The following is a 17,784-nucleotide window of genomic DNA, read 5'->3' as shown; positions in this document are numbered from 1 at the left end:
CGGCTCGTCACAGGGGCCGGCCACGCGGAACCAACAGCGGCGTCTCAGGAGCTTCGCCGGGCGCGGCCCATGCAGACCGGCGGGACCCGGCACCGCCCCGACGCGGCGGCCGGACTCCCCGCACCGAGGAGCCCGACACAGCACGGGGTGAAGTTGAGTGAAAGAAGGTCCGACCGACGCCGAAGACGAAGCACAGAAACACGCAGCCCGGCGACCGACTCCGCCTCGCCGGACCCGCCGTTACATGGCCGCGAGTGCCCGCAGTCCCGGGCGGAGAGCAGAGGCCGACGGGCTACGGAAGGCGGGACCCGGTAATGCGCGACCTGGAAGAAAGTCACAGCAAAAGCCTAAAAACAGGTCAAAAGTAAAGGTGGGGAAAAGAGAGCCCACGTCACCACTTCACAAGAAACCTGGGGTGTCTGCATCAATCCAAGCAGATTTTGCAGCAAAAAATTCTAACAGCCACCAAGAGAGCCGTTTTTGGAAGAGAAAGGGACCCCTTCGCCGAGCAGCGCTGCGCGGACCCGGGAAGCCCCCCCCCCGGGTCAGCCGCGCGGACCAGCCCCACGAGCGCCGCCCGAGGAGCGCCGGGCGCGCAGGGGGGCCGCCGGGGCCGGGCCGCGAGCCTCCCGCCACGGAAGGCGTCTCAGCCGGGCCGGGTCCCCGTCCTCGCCCCGGCGCCACGGAGAGCCCCACGCATAGCTGCTCGCGAGCGGAGGAAGGAGGCCGGGCCACAGACAGAACCGTGACCGGAGGAGCCGAGGGCGGCACGCAGTGGAACTCGTCCCAGGTGACGGCGAAGGGTGCACTCCCCGTGCTTCCGGTCCCTGCGGCCGAGGGACCCCCCCCCGGGACCCCCCCCCCCCCGCCTTCTCTCTGCTCTCCCTCGACGACGCCGACGGAGCGTCACTTTTCCGCTCGCTCCTCCCTTACCGCTCTGCGGGGCGTGTCTCCACGGTCGGACCCACAGCGTCTGCGGGCCCGTGGTACTTACTCTCGCTCCGCGACAAGGAACACGAAGGGTTGGGGACTGACGACCGCAGGCCGCTGGAGCGGCCCTGCACTCATAGGGGACCAGCGGCCCGGCAGGGTGGGCGCTCCCCAAAACCCAAGTCAGGGTCCCCTGGGAACGCCGCCTGGACCTCCTGCAGCATCTCCCTGAAGGAGGGCAGCACCGGACCCCGAAGACCTGAGGGCTCCCAGGGGCGGGGCCGCTGTGAGCAGACACGCGGGCACCAGCATGGCCAGGGCGGAGGGGACAGTTGAGAAGATGAAGAGCGAATCCTTCCGAGTGCCCTAGTAAAGTAGCCCTAGACGGATTCAGGCCTCAGTGTGAAAATAAAACTGTAAGGTGGGGGTGCCTGGGTGGCTCAGCGGGTTAAGCCTCTGCCTTTGGCTCAGGTCGTGATCTCAGGGTCCTGGGATGGAGCCCCGTGTCCGGCTCTCTGCTCAGCGGGGAGCCTGCCTACACCTCTCTCTCTGCCTGCCTCTCTGCCTGCTTGTGACCTCTCTGTCCATAAATAAATATATTTAAACAAAACAAAAAACTGTAAGGTGAAGGCAGGACATGCAAGGGAACGGGTGTAGGCCAAGGAAGAACTTTTTAAACAAAATATTAAAAGCATAAACCACAAGGACAAAAGACTGATCAACGTGGCTGCATGAAAATCAAGGACAAAGGGCCCAGTAAGCAGTCAGGTGACAGAGGACAGGAAGCCCATAACTCTATGAGGATCAATGAGGAATTGATATTAGCAACATACAAGGAACTCCTGCAAACTACACAGAAAATAAACCTGCAACTCCAGTGGGAAAATGAATAAAAAAATGTAAGCAACAAATGGTGAACGAGCTCATGAAGAGAGAATGAACCTCAGAGGCAAAGAAGAAATGAAAATGAATGGGCCAACAAGACCCCCCTCCAATAAAGTCTGGTGCTGGGACCCTCTGGCAGCCGCACAGACCCCAGGACCGTCACCCAGACCCCTGGTGGTGGAGCCGCAGGGCCACCCCACAGTCAGAAGAGCAGCACCCCAACCTAGGACCCACACATGACGAGAGCACATGTGGACCGCAAGACACATGCCAGGTGCACGGTGTGTGAGCAGCATGTGGACAACCGCAGGAGAGGGCAGCAGAGAAGAGTGTGTGCCTCAAAGGACACAGAGACCATCAACCAATCCCTTTGCTGGGGCAGTGATCTAAGGAGACAGAACAGCAAGTGTCCTGCCAACCCAGAGACAGGTGTCCAGAACTGGCGACCAGTAAACCCAACAGCTATCAATTATTTATAAGAAACACACCCAAAGTACAAGGAAAGGACTGTAGTTTGGGGAGACATGTTCAGAGGTCGAAGCAGCAGTGTTACGTGATATCAAACCGACTTCGAGGCAACGAGAGGGGCAACAGGACAACTACTTGATGACAAAAGCAGTTAATTCCCAAGGAAAACCTAACAGTCCTAAATTCACGTGTGACCAACCCACAGCTCCAACACAGAAGCAGCAGTGCCGGACAGATGAAAAGGAGAAACAGATGAATCCTAGCAATCCAGGAGACTCGACCTCTTCAGAAGTGACACACCAGGCAGACAAAAAATCAGTAAGAAACTTGACTGATAACAACAGATCTGACCTTACCAACACACAGAGAACCTTAGACCTAACAAACAGGGGTAAGAAATTATTTTTTCAATATTCACAAAACCATTTACAAAATTCAGGATTTAAGCCACAAAGCAAATCTCAAAAACAATACTAACAACCCCCCCCCCCCATGTTTTCTGACCAAAATGAAATTCTGACCAAAATGAAATTCTGACCAAAATGAAGAATAAGAGGGACACCTGGGTGGCTCAGTTGGTTGGACGACTGCCTTTGGCTCAGGTCATGATCCCGGAGTCCCGGGATCCAGTCTCGCATCGGGTTCCCAGCTCCATGGGGAGTCTGCTTCTCCCTCTGACCTTCTCCTTGCTCATGCTCTCTCTCACTGTCTCTCTCTCAAATAAATAAATAAAATCTTAAAAAAAAAAAATGAAGAACAAGAATGAAAAATAACCCATAGTTTTAGAAATTAGGACATTTATAAGTTACAAATTAGTCAAAGAAGAAACCATAATTAAAACCAGAAAATATTTGGGGTGCCTGGGTGGCTCAGTCAGTTGTGTGTCAGACTCTTGGTTTCGGCTCAGGTCATGATCACAGGGTCCTGTAGAGTCTCACACTGGGCTCCCTGCTCAGTGGGGAGCCTGCTTCTCCCTCTCCCTCTGCCCCTCCCCAATGTGTGCATGAGCTTGCTCTCTCTCCCCCTTCCCTTGCCCCTCCCTCACACTCACGCTCTCTCTCTCTCAAATAAATAAAATCTTAAAAAAAAGTTAGCAATCTCTATTTTGAAAAGCACACAGAACAAGTATTTTAGGAATGCAAGGAACACAGAATTAAATGCCAATTGCAGGAATGTCCCTGCTCCAGAGGACAGAAGTCCAAGCTCCAGCTGTGGGCAGGGCCGGCTCCTTCTGGAGGCTCTGGGGGACAACTGTCCCAGGCCTTTCTTCAGTGGCTGGTGGAGCTGGCAGTCCTGGGCATCCCAGGGCTTGTGGACACATCGCTCTATCTCTGCCTCTGTTGTCATCGGTCTTCTCCTTGTGTCTCTGTTCTTACGAGGACATCAGTCCTACCTGGTTAAGGCCCACCCTCTCCAGTGTAACCTCACTCATCACATCTGCAAGAGCCCTATTTCCAAGTAAGTTCCCATGCTGAGCTCCTGGGGTTAGGACTTCAGCCAATCTCCGGGGGTCACAGGCCAACCTACAACACCAATATCAATAGACTTAGCAAATATACTTGATAAAACGGTACATCCATTCACAAAAGCCTGACAACAGAAGGGGGTACTTCCTGTGCCTGACAATGTCACCACATCATCAGGACAGCAGGCACGCAGGCTCGGCCCTGGGACAAGGCCAGGCACTGGGGCTAGATCGGCAGGAGCCCAGCAAACGTGGCAGAAACAAGACTGAAACATAAGAGTCGATGTGCATGTTAACAGGAAAGATCAGAAGACAGGACTTTAGGAAGGGATATAAAGTAGATACAGCCCCTGGAAATAAGCCTTAAAAATATGCAAGTCCAAGGGATGCCTGGGGGGCTCAGTGGGTTAAAGCCTCTGCCTTCTGCCCAGGTCATGATCTCAGGGTCCTGGGATCGAGTCCCGCATGGGGCTCTCTGCTCAGCGGGGAGCCTGCTTCCCCCTCTCTCTCAATGCCTGCCTCTCTGCCTACTTGTGATCTCTGTTAAATAAATAAATAAATCTTTTAAAAAAATATACGCAAGTCCTTTGCGGAGAGAAGTGCTAACGCCACCTTATCGTGGGAAAAGACAACGTAACAGAGATGCCCATTTCCCCTGAGCTGACCCATAAACTCAGCACAATTCTAACCCAAATCCAAACAGGACTTGTGCTGGAAATCCTGACCCGGAGCTGATGCAGTAACCCCACATCCCCACAGAACATGCGAGGCTCCAGAAGAGGACAGTCCCACCCCGGGCAGCACAGCACAGAGCAGAGAAGGGCTGCCGGAGAGAGGGGGCGACAGACACATCTGCCAACAGAACCCTAAAAAGAATCCAATCTCTCCACCTAATTACAGAGATGAGTCAGCAACCAATAGGATAAAGAATTCAAAATCATCACACCCCGATGAAACGGAGACTCTGTGTGGCGAGCCCAGAGGCTGCGGAAGCTGACCGACAGCGGGAATGCCGGAGGGCCGCTCGTTGGGGGCACAGCAGGGGCCCCACAGGGAGCCAGAGGCAGAGCCCACACCCATTTGCTTTCTCCTGGGTGCTCACCCCGGGAGCTCCTCAACCTCACCAGGGGAAGTGCCACTTTCTGGGGGAGACCCTCCAGCGTCTCCTTAGTCCCACCCGGCCACCGCCTCTTTGGCTTCTGACCTCTGCGGAGAGTCCAAGGTAGAGGCCCAGGGCAGGCCGCCCCAAGATGTGTCACCACAGCAAACTGAGTATTTTGCACAGAAGCCACTTGGGAAACCATGGTGCAAGGTCATACCCCGCTCTGTCCCCCGAAAGCTGAAGTAACCCTTCCACGTGGAGAATACCCTCCCTGGATGGGAGGTAAAAAGACACACTTCTCGGGTGCCTGGGGGGCTCAGTCATTAAGCGTCTGCCTTCGGCTCAGGTCATGATCCCGGGGTCCTGGGATCGAGTACCACATCGGGCTCTCTGCTCAGAAGGGAGTCTGCTTCTCCCTCTGCTGCTGCCCCTGCTTGTGTTCCCTCCCTCACTGTCTCTGTCAGTTAAATAAATAAATAAAAATCTTAAAAAAAAAAAAAAAAAAAAGAGCCTCCCTTCTCACCAGAGTTAGGTGCTTCCTCACTGAGCGAGCTGGACAAAGAGACCTTGTTAACATCACCTCAGTCCAGACTCTGCGCAAAGTTCCTCCTAAATAAAGCTCCCAAAGGTCTGCTCTCTTTATCCTGCCGATTCCTCACTAATTCACTGTGTCCTTGTCTAAAAAATATAAAAACTACCTGTGTTGGCCATTTCTTGGGGTCTCAATTTCATTACTGGACTTCTATGCATGAAATAAAACTGTTCTCTTCCTCCTGTTAATCTGATTTATGTCAATTTAATTCCAAACCCAGCTGGAAGAATCCCAGGAGGAAAGAAGGAGATTTCTGCCTCCCCAGCGCCAGCATTCCCACTGATCTGACCCATGGACATGCCCCACCTTCCTCATCCCACTTAGGAGCGCCAGAGCTGGCTGTCCAGCCCCCCACAGCACCCCAAACCTTCCAGTGTGCCCATCCAACTGTTCGGCGCAGAACAGCGGGTCCAGCTCCCACCGATGGCGCCAACCACCCATCCTCGGCCCCTCGGATGCCCCCTTCACAGGAGCGAAATGGACCTGCAGCATCAACCAGATTAGATCACTTTGTGGTTCCCACTGTCCCCGAGTGAAATCCAGCATCTCCACTCACACCCCATCCTTACCACCCTGCCTGGCCTCCGAGGCCAATTATCGTGTCCCTCCATCCTCCCGGTCTTCTTGTCTCCTCCTGTCCCCAGGGCATACTGTCCTAGCACCTTCCTGACTGGCCAATCCTGCTGGATCGGGCTCCCTGAGCACTGGGCCCAGAGCCGTGCCAGTCAGGTGTGGGCACTGGGGTACAGGGTGCTTCTGGGAGTCTGCCTCCAGGGGGTCTTAACCCCACATCCATGCCTCCCACAGTGGACAGAACCAAATGATTTCATGGTCACAAGCCAGGAAACCTCCCGCCCCAGGTGCCTCCCAACGGCCCTGCCTGGGAAAGGTGAGCCCAGATGCTGCCCAGCAGGGGGGCAGATCCCGGCCTCCCTTATCACCAACACAGGCTCTTGCCAAATGGCAGCGAGGGCATCTGGAGGGCAAGGGTGGGAGCCAGTACAGGCAACTGCTGGCATGAGGCTTGCTGCAACCCCCCCCACCGCCCACCGGCAGGCATGCCCGGGCCCACCTGCCCGCCTTACCTGCCGCTCTCCTCCTTCAGAGCCCCAAAGGCGGCCTGCCGGCTGGCCCTCCCCAAAGGCTCCTGTGCCTTCTCGCCAGCGTCCAGCTCAGGCTCCAGGGACGAGCTGGTGCTGCCCTCACGGCTGACGCTGCTGGCCCTCCCGGGGCTGTTCTCCGCTGAGGCGCGGGGGGACTCGGTGTTCTGCTTCAGGGTCTGCAGCTTGGCGAGGGGGATGATGTCGCAGTCCTGCGGCCGGTGCCACACGGTGCGCTGGGTGCTGGCATTGTAGTAGTAGAAGCGGGATGTGTTGGGGTCAAACAGCTCCCACCACTGGTTCTCGCTGGTGCGCTTGATACGGACGCCGGCGGGTGGGTCCCACACGCACTCGCCGGTGACCAGGTTGGCGTACATGCGCTCCCGGGTGCGAGGCTCGATGATCTCCACCCACTCCAGCCTGAGAAAGAGCAAGAGGAGCGTTAGCAGGCTCGGGCGCCGACCTCAGAACAAGGGGCGCCAGCAGCCTGGCCTGGGACAAGGAAGCTGCCTCCAACCGCCAGCCCACTGCCCACCCCGGGGCACGGGGCCTGTCTGCCACGTGCTGTGCCCCGCGTGCCCCGGCCGCTGCATAGGCCCCCTTCTTGCGGAGGGCAGTGTTTGTAGATCCTGTCCCCCATCTGCCGTCCCTCACACCAGAGCACCAAGCCAGACTGAGGCCCCATCCCTGACCCTCCAGAAGCTTGTTATTGACCGGGAGCTCTCCATGGACACTTGGCCAAGCACCTCCCCGCTGGCCTCCAAGGCTCTAGCTCCCTGTCCTCAGAGGAAACTGCACACAGCATGGCTGCGTCCAGCAGGGGGCCCTGGCTGCTCTCAGTTGGCCTGGCCACCACGGGCCACCACTGGCTGTCCACCTGCAGCAGGAATGGATGCCCCGTCTTTACGCTGGGCCCAGCTGAGAAGCCCGGCCGGGCTGGGGTGTGACTTGTGCTCTGGATCCATGTTCTCCCTGGGGCTCCCAGAGCGTCCCCCGCCTTAAGGACACTGTTTGCTTTTGAAGATTTTATTCATGTATTTTATTTTATTTTTTTATTTATTTTTTTTTTTTTAAAGATTTTGTTTATTTGTCAGAGAGAGAGAGGGAGAGAGAGCGAGCACAGGCAGACAGAGCGGCAGGCAGAGGCAGAGGGAGAAGCAGGCTCCCTGCCGAGCAAGGAGCCCGATGCGGGACTCGATCCCAGGACGCTGGGATCATGACCTGAGCCGAAGGCAGCTGCTTAACCAACTGAGCCACCCAGGCGTCCCTTATTCATGTATTTTAAAGAGAGATACAGAGAGAGCCTGAGTGGGCAAGAAGGGCAGAGGGAGAGGGAGAATCCCAAGCAGGTTCCCCACTGACCGTAGAGCCCCACGCAGGGCTGGATCTCATGATGCTGAGACCATGACCCAGTGCCCAACCAACCACGTCAGCCAGGCACCTCGTCCCACTGTTCCGTAATGAAAACTACAGCTATTCAGAACAAGCCACTTTTAATGTCAATATATCTGATATCAGGGTGTGTCTGGCTGACATGTAGCATATTTTTATTCTGCTCCCAAGTTTCTGCATAATAACAACGCTTGAAATGCCGCAGATGGCTGTGCAGTGTGGGGGCTCTGTGTCTGTCAGCCCTTCTACTGTTCGGGAACCACGTGATGGGCACTCCCGTCAGCATCACAGCGCTGGCCTCTGAGAGCCGACGTCTTCAGGGCCAGATGCCCCGCGCTGGAGGGAGAAGGACCAGCTCCATTACTTGCTGACCGCTCCGAGCAGCTCGGAGGCTCTGGGGCCTCCTTCGGGGTCAACAGATGCTTCCAAAAGCCGGTGAGGAGGGCTGGGTGAGTCCTGGGTCTGTCTCAGCCAGCACCTGGACGTGGGCACCCGGCACAGCACAGCAAGGCCAGGTGGATGGACACCACGTGCACCCAGTCTGTGGGACAGGGTGCCCCTGTGTGGGCAGACAGCAGAGGGGCAGTGGCGGCATGTGGAACCATGGAGAGTGCAGGAGACGGGGGGACAGGGAGAGAAGGGAGCACGGCAGGACGAGGTGCAGGACCTGCCTACGGGGCCCACCGACCCCGAGAAGGGCCAGGCGTTGCAGGCAAATTCTCGAGCAGCAGGTTCTCGAGCAGCAGGTTTCGCGAGAGAGAGCGTGGGGGGGTGAGCAGACACCCCTCCCAGCCGGACCGTGCCTAGGAAGCCAAGAGGAGCCAGGAGCAGGCAGGGAAGGTGGCAAGGCCAGTGTGGGCTGTTTTGTCTGACTCGAGGATAAACAGCAGCCGTCTGGATGCTGGCAAAGCCGTCCTGCGGGTGCCAGGCAGTGAGGGGGTGGGGGAGTCGGGGTCAGGGGCTAGGAGGAAGCCAGTGGACGGTGGGGTGAGTCCTGTCCCATAGCCCCCGGGACTCGGCACAGAGCGACCCTTTCCCTCCCCCGCGGCCCTCCCCACCTGCCTGGCCCACAGGCCACACCCCGACCTCTCTGAGGGGGCCAGTGGGGGCCCCCACAACCGCACTCCTCAGTCCTCAATGGAACTGGGCCACTGGACATTACCGATCACCCCCTTTCACCTTCAAAGTTTTAACTTTTCGTTTTGAAACAGTCTTAGGCCATCAAGGCTGCTCTAACAGAACCCAGCAGACTGGGCAATTTATAAACAACAGACGTTTCTTGTTTGCAGTCCAGAAGCCGGATGTGGGAGTTCAAGGTGCCGGCCGGGTTCTGGTGAGAACTGTTCCGACAGCAGACAGCGCTGGTCCCCGCGCCCCCACACAGCAGAGGGGCGGCGTGCTCTCCTGGGGTGCCGGTCCCATCACGGGGCTCCACCCTCAACATCTCGTCCCCCCAAAGGCCCCGCCTCCATGCGCCGTCAACACACACAACACGGGGGGGAACACTCAGCCTGGAACAGAAACAGCTTCACGTGAACAGAACAGTTAAAGCGACGCTGTTATTGCCCACAGGACACAGGCAGAGAACCGCTCAGGGTGCTGTGCTCGAGCCTGGCAGGAGTGTGCAGCCGCGGCCACGGCAGTACCCCACCATCAGCCGTGGCCCCCCCCATGGTGAGGATGGGCCTCATGGGGAGCCGCTGCAGGCACCCGTGCGACGTCTCTGGCCTCTCCCACCGAGGACCTGCCCCGCCTCCGCACCTCCTCGCCAGGACCCTGCCCGGGTGCTCCCCACGTAAGACCAGTCACAGTGCGGGCAGCAGCAAACCCGTGCTTTTTCTCCTTCCCACCTTCCCTGTTTTCCAAGTTTCACAACTGTTTTCACCCCATGGTGCCTTCTGCTTTTTTGGTGGAAAGTCTTGATTTTAATGTTGAACTCATACATCTTTGCTTTTCTTCCCTGATTTCTCCTCTTTGTACCCTGTTTAAAAACTCTTCCCTACTCTAAGTCAAAACTCCTCTCTGAAATGGACCTGTCACAGCTTTACAGCTTTGCCTCCTCTTGAAGTCGTTTCTGTATCTGGCCCTTCGTTGACTGTATGAAATTTCATTTTCCTCACGCAGATCACTGGGCCTCTCACGACGGTCTGCACACGGCACCCCTCTGTCCACAACAGACCCATGTCTGAGCGAGCCACCAGCTCTGTGGGTCAGTATGAACCTGCCCAGAACCCTGTCGTCCTCCCCAGGACAGCTGCAGACAACCCAGAGTCCCACTCAGCTTCCTCCTCACGGGTGTCTTGGCTGCTCACCCTTCCCTGCAGACTCTGCTGTCTACCCCAGGAGGATCGCACGCACGTTCCACCCAAACCATGGCGTACCCACTCGTCCAGGTCTCCGTTAAAGGCTGTGTACACCTTTTGTCAGACTTATTCCCAGGCTTCACACACACACACTGTTGTAAATGGTATGTTTAAGCTTTTAAAAGACAAAACCATGGGGCACCTGGGGGGCTCAGTGGGTTAAGCCTCTGCCTTCAGCTCAGGTCATGATTCCAGGGTTCTGGGATCAGGCCCTGCGTCGGGCTCCCTGCTTCTCCCTCTCCCACTCCCCCATGCATGTGTTCCCTCTCTCGCTGTGTCTCTGTCAGATAAATAAATAAAATCTAAAAAAAAAAAAACAAAAAAAAAACCCATGACCTATAACGTATACAGAGAAATGTAGAGAACTTAGAAATAAGTTTAACGAGCAATTATGATCCAACACTGATGTGCCGACACTCACCAAGAAATAAAACAAGGCAGCATCGGAGACATGCCCACAACACACCTCTGTTCGCCCTGAAGACACCACTGTCCTGACTTGGAAGGCAACGGCTTCCTTGCCGTTAAAGTTCTACCGTCTTGGAAGATACCTAAACAAATTCATTTAAGTGTGTCTATTTTTTAATCATATATTTACCCAATAAAACTAATGTTTTTATGTGTTTTGTTTCTTCCACTTGCCGCTGACACTTGCCGCTGCTGTCTACCCGCTCAAGCCGCAGGCCCCCAGCGCTGCCCAGGTAAACCCTTGACATGGTATTTTGTTTTGGTTTGTCTTAGTCTGTGTGTGTGTGTGTGTGTGTGTGTGTGTGTGTGTGTGTGTAACCTCTGCACCCAAGTGGGCTCAGACTCATGACCCCAAGATCAAGAGTTTCATGCTCCAGCGACAGAGCCAGTTAGGCGCCTGGGTCACACGTTTCTGATCAATTCTGCTGACAGTTTTTTGCCATCTGGAACCATCTCTCGCAACCAAGCTGTGCACACCCTTATCCAAGAGCAGAGGACGCAGAAGCCTGCAGTGGCGGGTCCCAGGAGGGCGCCTGACTGTCCAGGGGACCCCGACTTGCTCTCCCTGGAGCTGTTCACAGCAACACTCCTGTCCCTCACCCCAGCCTGCCTCACGGTGTTCAATATTTGCATTGTTGACTTTATAAATTCTTTGACCGGTGCTGGTAGGTAGAAACACAGTCTATTTTGTATAATCGTTTTTAAGACTTTTTAAAAAATTATTTATTGGAAAAAGAGACAGAGAGAGAGCACACAAGCAGGGGGAGAACAGCAGAGGGCAGATGGAGAAGCAGGGCAGGGAGCCCGACTCAGGGCTTGATCCCTGCATGGGATCATGACCTGAGCTGAAGGCAAACGCTGAATGATTGAGCCACCCAGGCGCCCCAAGATTTTATTTTAGTTTTTATGCAGGGCTCAAACTCACAACCTCGAGATGAGAAGCCACACACTCCACCGCTGGAGCCAGCCAGGTGCCCTGCCTCATAGATCTTTAAACACAGATAATTCCAATGTTGGCATTTTTTGGGTCTCACTCCTGATGCCCCCCATTTCCTTATGTGTTTATTCTCTGGGTCCAACTCGTCTGAGGTCCCTCTCTGTGCCTGTGACAGGACTGCTAAGCATTAGTGGAAGAAACCCAACAAGAGGGAGGGTGTGCACCATGGCGAGAAGAGAAGCTCAGCAGGGTCCACCCCGGCCCTCACAAACTGTGCACAGGATGCGGCAGAATGCTCGGGGCTTCCAAGCCTCACCTCACCCTCTTGCCTCCTCTCCGTGGACGTCCCATGCACGGCCTCACAGAGAATTCTGAGGGTGCAGCTCCCCCTCGAGACCCTCCATGCATACACGCTTCGCCCCTCACCCAACGCACTCCCTCTGCCACGCTCCCATCATTTCACACCACGGGAGACTGGCTGATGCCCCTTCCGCAGGCCTGCAGGACCCCAAAACCCCTTCAGGGAACCTCTGCTTCTCAGGCTCTCACTGCCTGAGCCTCGGCCCCCAACCACGACACCCTGGGCACCTGGCCCAGGGAAGCTGCACATGGTGTGCAGACGAGCCACTCCCTCTCCCCGCCTGCAGTCAGACTGGGCTGCTCTCGGGGGAGGCCATGGGGCTCCGCGACCTCCTGCAACCACCATCCACCACATGCCAGTCGTCCCGTGGAAGGAGAACAGGGTGTCCTGGGGACAAGAAAGCATGAGGGAGCGAGGCTAGCAGAGAAGCAGAGAATGTCGCAGAGTGTGAGGCCAGGAAGCAGGCCTGTCAGCGGTGCTGTCCAGGTGTGGGCATCCCTGGGGCCCCTGAGGTCACATGCGGCTTCTGACCATAAACCACGGTGCAAGCCAAGTGCCCGCACAAGGCAGGTTAGGGGTCCCCTCCTCATCTCCAGGGCTGCCCCCCAGGACCATCCTCCACGACCATCACCTTCCTGCTCGCGGGGCGGTCTGCTTCCCCACGGTCACAGCACCGAGTGGAGCCAACCCTGCCTCCCCACCCAGACGCAAATGCACGGGGCGGCCCTCTTCCCTGCCGTGGGGTGTGTCCTGACATAGCATCGAGCCCCTTACTTCTGCCCCCACGGCCTTCACGTACTTGGATCACCCGGCCGGCGGCCAGCTGGCCATTCCCCTCCCCGAGGATGGAGCCAGTTCAAAGCCTGTGAAACCCTCGCCCGCTTGAGCCGTCGCAGGACTGGCACACACTCCCAGCAAACTCTCAGCTTCCGCTCTCAGCCTCCTGATCTGGCCAGGCTCTCCTCACAGCCCAGCCAGCCCCCTGCACCTCCACCCACAGAGCCCCTTCCACGGGGACCTCCTCTCTCCTAGCTGGCAAACACTGGGATGTCAGCGGACAACACCCAGTACTCACTGGTGCACAAGGGCCACAGAACATGCAAACATGAGAGAGACCTGTGGAAGCATCGAAGACCGGCTGGCTAACCAAGGGCTCTCTGCCTGAAGCAGAGAAAGAAGGGAGGGACAGAGGGGGACCCCAAGAAGGTGCCTGGAGGCAGAGGCCTAGAGGCCAGGGCAGGAGCTATGGGTCCTGCTCGAGTGCAAGAGAAGGCACCAGAATGGCTCTGGACAGGGCTGCTCTGGGCAGGACTGACGTGATCTCACTCAACCCGATCTATAGGAAACAAGGATGGAGACTTCTGGAAGGCCAGGCAAGCATCTGCCCCAAGGTCAGGCTGGGTGTTCCCTGGGGGCTAACACCCAGCAAGAAGAGATGGAAGGGGGGCCTGAGAAGCCAGGAGAGGAGCAGGCCCACAGGGGACAGGGCACAGGCCCCCAGGTGGGCAAAATGCTGCTGGAGGTGGGAACAGAGGGTCAGCCAAGTGCTCAGCGCCGGCGCCCTCTGCATGAACAAGGCGTGGCCTTGCCCCACCAGCAGCTGCCCTAAGTGGGGGGGGCTGCATCCCACCTCCTCACACAGCTCTGCTGCCCCTCTATCCTGGCTCCTGGAGCTGGATTCGACCAGAACCAAGTCCAGACACTCCCAAAGGAAGGGCTGTTCTGGCACAGAAGCTGAGAAAGCACTGAGCTGAACATTCTAAGCCCTAAAGAAGCACTTTCAAGCGAATTTAACAGTGATAATTCTTTCTAAACAGAGAACAGCATCTGTTCCCTTTCTGGCGCACTCCTATGTGTGCGTGGGTAGAATCCCCGGTTTTTCAGAAGAATGTTCTGGTCACCCCTGGGGTACAGCATTGAGCCAAGACCCTCGGGGCACCAGGGGCAGAGAATGCACACAGGACGTGGATCCCTGCACAGAGGAGGGAGGAGACACAGCAGAGCTGGCCTGGGGCTGTGGTCACCTCCCCCACCCAGACCCTCCCCGAGCACGCTGGGGACAGGAACTTTGTGCGGACTAGAGAAAACGCACCTCACCACTGGGGTTCGTGCTGTCTGCGCGCAGCACTCGGACAGAGGGACTGCACAGTGCGAGGACGCTCAGTCACCGGGCATGTGACAAGAGACCGACCCAATTGCCCCTGGGGTCTCTGCTGCCAGGAGGGGCTGGGACACCGCTGTGACACAGTGGCAGCAGCACCTGAGGTGAGTTAGTGAAAAGGAGCTGCTTGGTGACAGAGGCACGAGGACACGACATCTGGGCTAAGACGATGGTGCAGACACCTGAGGGTGGCAGCCTGGCCCGTGGCGCCCTCGCTGTGCTGGGTGGCCTGCACCAAAGTCAGCGTGAAAGACCCTTCTCGCCTTCGTCAGTTCTTGGACAGGTTCGCCTGCAGACGACGATGTGTTCAAGTATTTCCTGGAAGAACTTCTTGGGTGTCAAACATGTGCCAGGCAATCTACCAGGTGGAAGGGACACAAGAGTGACCAAGCACATTCTCTGCCCTCCAGACTCTTACAACAAGGGTGCCAGAGCCACTAACTGGGGAAAGGACAGTCTTTGCAGCTGCACGTCACATGCGAAAGGGAGCTGGACCCCTACCTCACACCACATACGAGAGTGAACTCAATATGGATCAAAGGCCTAAATGTAAGAGCGGCCCCTACAAAACTGAGAAGAAAACACGGGGGTGTATCTTCATGATCCTGGATCTGGCCCTGGATTCTTACACCTGACACTAAAAACGAGCACCGAAGGAAAACAGGTTAAATTGGACTTGATCAAAATTAAAAACTTTTGTGGCTCCTAGGTGGCTCAGCTGGTTAAGCGTCTGCCTTCAGCTTGGGTCATGACCCTGAGGTCGAGCCCCGCATTGGGGCGGGGGTGTCCCTGCTCAGCAGGGTGTCTGCTTCCTCCCACCCTTTGCTTCTGCAGTCTCTCAAATAAATAACTAAAATCTTAAAAAAAAAATTAAAAACTTTGTGCTACAAACGATACCATCAAGAAAGTGGAAAGACAACAACAGAATGGGAGAATGCATTTGCAGATCATGGCTCTGATCAAGGACTTGTATCCAGAATATATAAAGAACTCTTACAAGACAAATAGCCAAAGAAAACAATGGACAAAGAATCTGAATGGGCATTTCTTCGAAGAAGATAAACGAAGAGCCAACGAGCACATACAAAGGTGCTCAACCTCATCCGTCATCAGGGAAATGCAAATCAAACACGAGACTCCACTCTGACCAGGACGGCTCCGACAGTTTTGTAAAACCACAGCAGGCACTGGAGAGGACGCGACAGACTGCAGCCTTCATACTCTGCTGGTGGGAAGCCGCTCTCGGGAACAGTCTGGCAGCTCTTCAGAAATTCCCAGCGTTTCTCTGACCCAAGAGAAACAGAATCACATCCACAGAGAAACCTGTGCACAAATGTTCACGGCAGTATGAGTCACAACACACACAGACATGAACGGATACAACGCGCGGTACAGGTATGCAATGGAATGAGCCCGAAACACGCCACAGCACGCATGAACCTTCTGGGGAGAAGCCAATGATAAAAGACCACCTGTCGCGTGATTCCATTTATGTCAAGTCAGGACAAGAAAAATCCAGAGAGAGATGGTAGATGAGTGGACACCAGGCTGGGGGAGGGGGTGGAAGCAGCTGCTGATGAAACGGGGTTCCTTTATGCAGGGGGACAATGTCCCAGATGCAGAGCTGAGAGTTGTACAACCTTGTCAATATACTAAAACACTGACTGTCCACTGTAAAAGGGCAAATTTTACGTGAATTTTATCTCATTTAGAAAAAGGTTGCCACTTCTGGGGAGCCCAGCGGGTCAACATAGGGGCTGCAAAGTGAGGTGCTCCCCAGGGAAGGCAGAGGGGAGACAGGGGCTGGGGTGTGGAGGGGCTGAGACTTCCTGCAGGGTGGCTGGAGTTGAGGACAGAGCACGTGCCACCAGGACAAGCACAGAGGCAGGGATGACCTTGGGCTCCAGTGTGAGTCGGCCATAGCCTGAGTGGGTATCAAGACCCCACAAGTGCTCAGCCCCAGGTCGTCCCCGCTGGCTCCTTGCACACCTGGCTCTCTAGGACCCCCTCCAGGCCCTCCTTGGCACCGGTCCCCACACCATGCACACCTGCCCGCCTCAGGGACCCATGCTGTCCCCGCTCTATGCCGCAGGGGCCTCACCTGTCCTCAGACTGCACAGGAGCACTCTGTCCCACACTCCCACCCCATCAGACTGGCCGCGTGCCCTGAACAATAGCCTTTTGTGCGGCTGCTGTCTCGTCACTCTCCTGCTGTCCACAGCCAGCCAATGTGGCCACGAAGACGCCAAGTCCCAACGCCCGGAAGGCACCGAACCCACCCTCGGTGCCAGATGAACGCGTCAGCACAGGTGGCGGCCGAAGAGCGCAACTGTGGGGTGGGCTGGAGGGCGCCGCGAGCCTCCCAGAGAAGAGCGGCCGAGCCTGCCGTGCCCGCCTGTCCTCTCGCCCTCTCCGGCTCCTGGCCGGAAGCTGCTGAGCGGAGCCCTGCCCAGAAGCCCTGCCTGAAGGGCAAGCTCCTCGGCTCTCCCCGCCCAGGGGCTCCGCTCCTGACCGGGGCCGGGGCTCAGGCATCGCTCACCTGGGGAATGAGGCGCGGGCGTGGGGCCCAGGCAGAGCCATGAGCGGCGGCGGGATGAAGGCAGCCACCCGCCCTGCCACGTCCGCCACCGCTGGGCGCACAGCGAGCACTTCTGCTTCGGGAGACGCGACCCTCACACCCGCTCAAGCACACCAGACGGAACAGCACCGGCTCCACAACCTGTGGCCTCTGTGCTCGGCCAGCAGTGCCCCAGGCACACACGCCGGGACCCACCTGCTGTCCCATCAGACTTCCAGACGGGCCTGGCCTGCGTCTGCTCTGCCGCCTGTGTCCCGCGGGCACGGGGAGGGGCACAGCTGCCCTCCCTCCCATGGTCTACCCCTCGAGGCCTCGGTCCAAGGGACACCCCGGTAACCTGCCTCGTCAAGACCCAGAGCTCCAGGACACCCGCATGTGCACGTCCCGAGCCTGCCCGGCGGCCCCAGCAGCTCCTCTCATGCCGGGACGGCCACCTGAGGGTGAGGCCCTGGGCGGACACAACGCTGTGCGGAGATGGGTGCACGACCCTGGGGGGCTCGGCAGCCTTGACTGTGGCAGCCCCAGGCCCTCCGCCAGAGCACCAGCAGAGCCCGACACCACCCACTCTTCGGTGCACGACGAGACCCCGAAGGGAACAGAGAAGCGACGGGACAGATGAGATGCAGCCATGACGCCCCTTCCTGCGCCGGCAGGACCAGCACTCAGCACTGAGGAGGCAGGGAGCATTAATGCCTTGGGAAGGGGCAGGAGGAAACGGGGACAGGAGACAGAAGCAAGACAGCAGCAAGAACATGGTCCTGGGAGCGCGGCCAGGAGAGTCCCCGATCTTCACAGGGGAACGAGGGGCCGCCCCAGGAACTGCACACAGTGCCGCTGGCGATCCCCCCCAGATGGGCCTGTGGTCTTGGTACACTACCAGTCAGCGCCCAGCAGCACATCTCCTCGGGGGAGGGGCAGACTGACCACCACGCATATGGAAGGGCCAAGGCCTGTGACGAGGGCGGGAGGGGGTGTGCAAAGG

General features: G+C 57.1%; 1 protein-coding gene across 2 annotated transcripts in view; it reads right to left on the bottom strand.

The window, feature by feature from the left end:
* LOC111146605 (Rho GTPase activating protein 39) overlaps positions 1-17,784 on the bottom strand; it is a 74,238-nt gene that overhangs the window by 31,409 nt on the left and 25,045 nt on the right. For both annotated transcript variants that reach the window (XM_022502229.1, XM_022502230.1), the window contains one exon: positions 6,528-6,962. In XM_022502229.1, the coding sequence (XP_022357937.1) occupies positions 6,528-6,962 (435 nt within the window). The remainder of the gene's footprint in view (positions 1-6,527; positions 6,963-17,784) is intronic.

The sequence above is a fragment of the Enhydra lutris genome, unplaced genomic scaffold, assembly GCF_002288905.1.
Source record: "Enhydra lutris kenyoni isolate GAN:26980312 unplaced genomic scaffold, ASM228890v2 scaffoldscaffold14, whole genome shotgun sequence".
In the NCBI taxonomy this organism is placed as follows: Eukaryota; Metazoa; Chordata; class Mammalia; order Carnivora; family Mustelidae; genus Enhydra; species Enhydra lutris.
The sequence above is the reverse complement of the archived record's forward strand: the minus strand, read 5'-3'. Positions and strand labels throughout refer to the sequence as shown.